Source organism: Bison bison, unplaced genomic scaffold (genome assembly GCF_000754665.1).
Source record: "Bison bison bison isolate TAMUID 2011002044 unplaced genomic scaffold, Bison_UMD1.0 scf7180017850926, whole genome shotgun sequence".
NCBI classification, from domain to species: Eukaryota; Metazoa; Chordata; class Mammalia; order Artiodactyla; family Bovidae; genus Bison; species Bison bison.
The window spans coordinates 394192-397528 of NW_011481499.1; the positions used below are offsets into that span (position 1 = coordinate 394192).

The 3337-nt window shown below is 44.2% G+C and overlaps 1 protein-coding gene across 1 annotated transcript in view; it reads right to left on the reverse strand.

Moving 5' to 3' along the window:
* Positions 1–462: 462 nt before the first annotated feature.
* Positions 463–3337, reverse strand: part of TRAF3IP1 (TNF receptor-associated factor 3 interacting protein 1) — a 57163-nt gene continuing 54288 nt past the window's right edge. Inside the window, 1 exon segment of the mRNA XM_010849548.1 lies at positions 463–2769. Coding sequence (XP_010847850.1) covers positions 2604–2769 — 166 coding nt within the window. The 3' untranslated portion in view covers positions 463–2603.

Here is a 3337-nt window from a genome sequence, read left to right on the forward strand (position 1 = left end):
AGGAGAAACCAAATAATTTTTATTCCTTTTTAGATTGTTTCTATAAACTTTTCAGGGAAGATACATCCAAAGGTAGTCTCATTCTGAACCCGGTTTTTGTGGGAGCTCAAGCTGGCTGGTCACCCTAAGCCTGTGACTGGGGACACCATGCTGTTTATTCAAAAGCCGGGAGAGGTCTGGCCACCTCTCCTCTTGCTCAAGTCCCCCCCACGCTGCGCACGTCAGCGGAAGACACATCCTGGTCAGGTCAGGGCGGCTTGGAGAAGAAGTCCAGGAATACTTCGGGGGCACCTGTCGACAGGCTGAGGACTCCAGACCCCCCAAGACCCCAGCTCCACTTACACCGTCACTAAACACCACCACCTCTCTTCCTAGAGTCCAATTACTAGTTTTCAAGTTGCTTATTGAGAAGAAAAATAAGTATGAATATCAAAGTAGAAAGCTTGAATTTTAGTTTCCAAGTTATTTTTTCAAAGGTTGACATATTTCCTTTAAATATAAATGTCAGTCCAACCAGCTCAATTGTTTTTAATTAAAATGTCTAAAGTATGACTCCAGTACTTCCTGAAAACTTACATGCCATAGCAGAAGAAAACATTTAATAATCCTATTTGCGTATTTTATCGAAATTATAAATAACAGGATTTATTCATCTGTGTTGAATACAGTCATAACCACATGCAGCGACTTCCTAGGACTTCATGAATGATCATAAAATTCCTGAAAAGTGTTTACCTGCCTTATATAAGACTCCAATTTATACAGAAAAGGGGTGTCATGAGTGAAAATATAAATTGCCTGAACTGTCTTCACAGAAAAAAAACTGCACACATGCTGAAGTTTTAAAAATCCATATGCTTTTTTCCAGGTGTGAACTGAACTGCACAACCCCATATGCTGATAGAAAAAAAACAGGTGATTATTTTTAATGATTTATGTATAAAAGAAAAATAAATTTTATGATACAATTTGAGAGACTATTCCATACAAAATTTGACTCACATACAGTGTATGCGATTTTTTTGCAACACAAAAACTCTAGTCTTACCTACAAATTCATAAAAGGTAGACTTCTTAACCTGACGCAAAACAGGGTCCCTTTGGGGTGGTGGCTGTCACTTGAGTCGGTGGAAAAGAGACTGTGAACGTGGGAAGGCCTGGGTCACCGGTCCACCTCCCCTCCTCCAATGACGTGTTAATATCTAGTGTCATTTCAGCAGACAGAATTTTATGGTTAACTACAGAAAGGAGAAAAAGACCAGTGTTTCACAATGGCACATCTTAATAATCCAATCTTGAACTTTGCTTCAAAAATCATAGAACGACCTCTGTAACAGATTTACTTTGGAAATGACACTAAGGAAAAACTTAACTGTGCCATCTGTGCTAATCTTTTAAAGAAACAAAACTCTCTCAGGAAATTCTAACATTTAAAATGACACTGTTTGGGTTACATCATAAATAATAGTATGCAGAACAGAAGTGTCAGGACCCAGACTTTAAGACCCGTAAGCATGTCTCCAAACGGTGAGATCCTTTATACACAAATACAAGACTTTAGTATTTACAATATTATACGTAGTGAAAAACTAAATATAAACCATGTTTTTTTAAAAAAAACTTTCACTTTAAAAAAAATTTCTAAAAAATGGTAACATCAAAAAATTTTGCAAATCTGTGCATCCTTTAATTTTTTTTTTTTCCTGTGCATCCTTTAAAGTCTTCCTTCTACAGGTTCTTCCTGAGCCACCTGTCTCTGAGGTGCCCGGGTGCTTACAGCTGGGCAAAGGAACAGGCCTGGGCCGTTGGCTTGAACAGCAAGCTTTGCTTCTAGAGAGGATGAGGGGTCCCACAGCTGCACTGATGTGCTCGCGGGGAAGCCCAGGGGCTCGATGTTGAAGAAAGTGAGGATGCGGCCTATGACACTCTCAAGTCAGACGATGCCCGCAAAGGCCACAGTCAAATCTCCTTTTTAAATATATGAACTTTTAAGGGCTGGAAAAATAAGCAAAACATAATAGGGAGCAATAAGAATTGCGTTAAGGTACACGCAATGACAGAGAGGTTAAAAACTAGAGTTCGTGGGTACCTTATAAAGACACGGGCTGAAATGAACCCTTTGCAAGTGGAAGTGAGCTAAAAATACAAGTCTCTGCTTTTTGGGCCTCATTGCTTTTATAAGGCTCCTGTTAAAACGTGCAACCAGCCTCACTCGGGGCTCGAGCAGTCCTGTCAGCAGGCTTGGAGTCTGCGGTCTTGGACACCCGTGTCCCGGGTGGTCCCAGCACCGCTCACCCGCTGGACGGACCGGCCCAGAACCCAACAGCTGACGGCAGAGACCAGGCTTGCAGAGAAATGTCTCACACCAGAGGTGTCCGCAAGAGCCGTTTGTAACTAGTGAGTGTTCCAGTGGAGGAAGGCAGGGAAACACGGTCTCTCCCAGGCCGAACGTGCCTAAGGTGGTAAAGCTCTGAAAACCAGGAGGATGATGCTGTGAGCTGCTCACCGCCGCCTTCAGACTGAAACCTCACACCAGGAGCGAAGTGCCAGCCTCCTCCTTAAGCGCAGGCTGAGGGACCCCTGGAGTCTGCAGCTTTGAGCTCTCACCTCCTGGAACTCAGGTTGATGCTGTACACCATCTTCTGGATCTTCTCCTCATTCTTCAGGATGTTCGCCTTCACGGCACAGATCTTGTCCTGCTGGTCCCTGACCAGCTGCTCCAGCTCCGCCAGCTCCGCCTTGAGGGGCTCCACGGCGCCGTCAGTGATGCTGCCGGGACACAAGCCGGGGCTCATGAGGACCTCTCTCCTTTCCCATCTGATGCTTTTCGTCGTGCAGCATGCGGGGATCTTAGTTCCCTGACTGGGGACTGAACCCAGGGCCCCTGTGTTGGGAGTGCGGCGCCTTAACCACTGGACCACCAGGGAAATCCCTAAACTGGCTTCTTAATTAAAACAATGGGAGGTAACAAAAGTAAATTACTCATTGTATCCAAAGGGGTGGGGGGGGAGGATAAAAATATAAATGTGCTTTTTTCAAGTAAAAAATTTTAAATACTTTCAAATTACAGTCACAAAACTTTGGGGGTTTCGATAAGACACAAGGTAAACATGGTATCCAAACTGCTAAGTTTCCTGCCTTTTGAATGTCTAAATCTCGGGATTCTGAACACTGAGTGCAGATCTTTCCTAGCTGCTACAGAGAAATGCACATTATGTTGTGAATGAAGAAGCAATGTACTTTCCTTGGGGGAGGAGGTAAGAAAGAGGGTTGAGAGGGCTGGGTTCTCCAGAGGTCTCCCCCACCCCTCTCCCAGTCCCCGACGCCCTTACCCTCC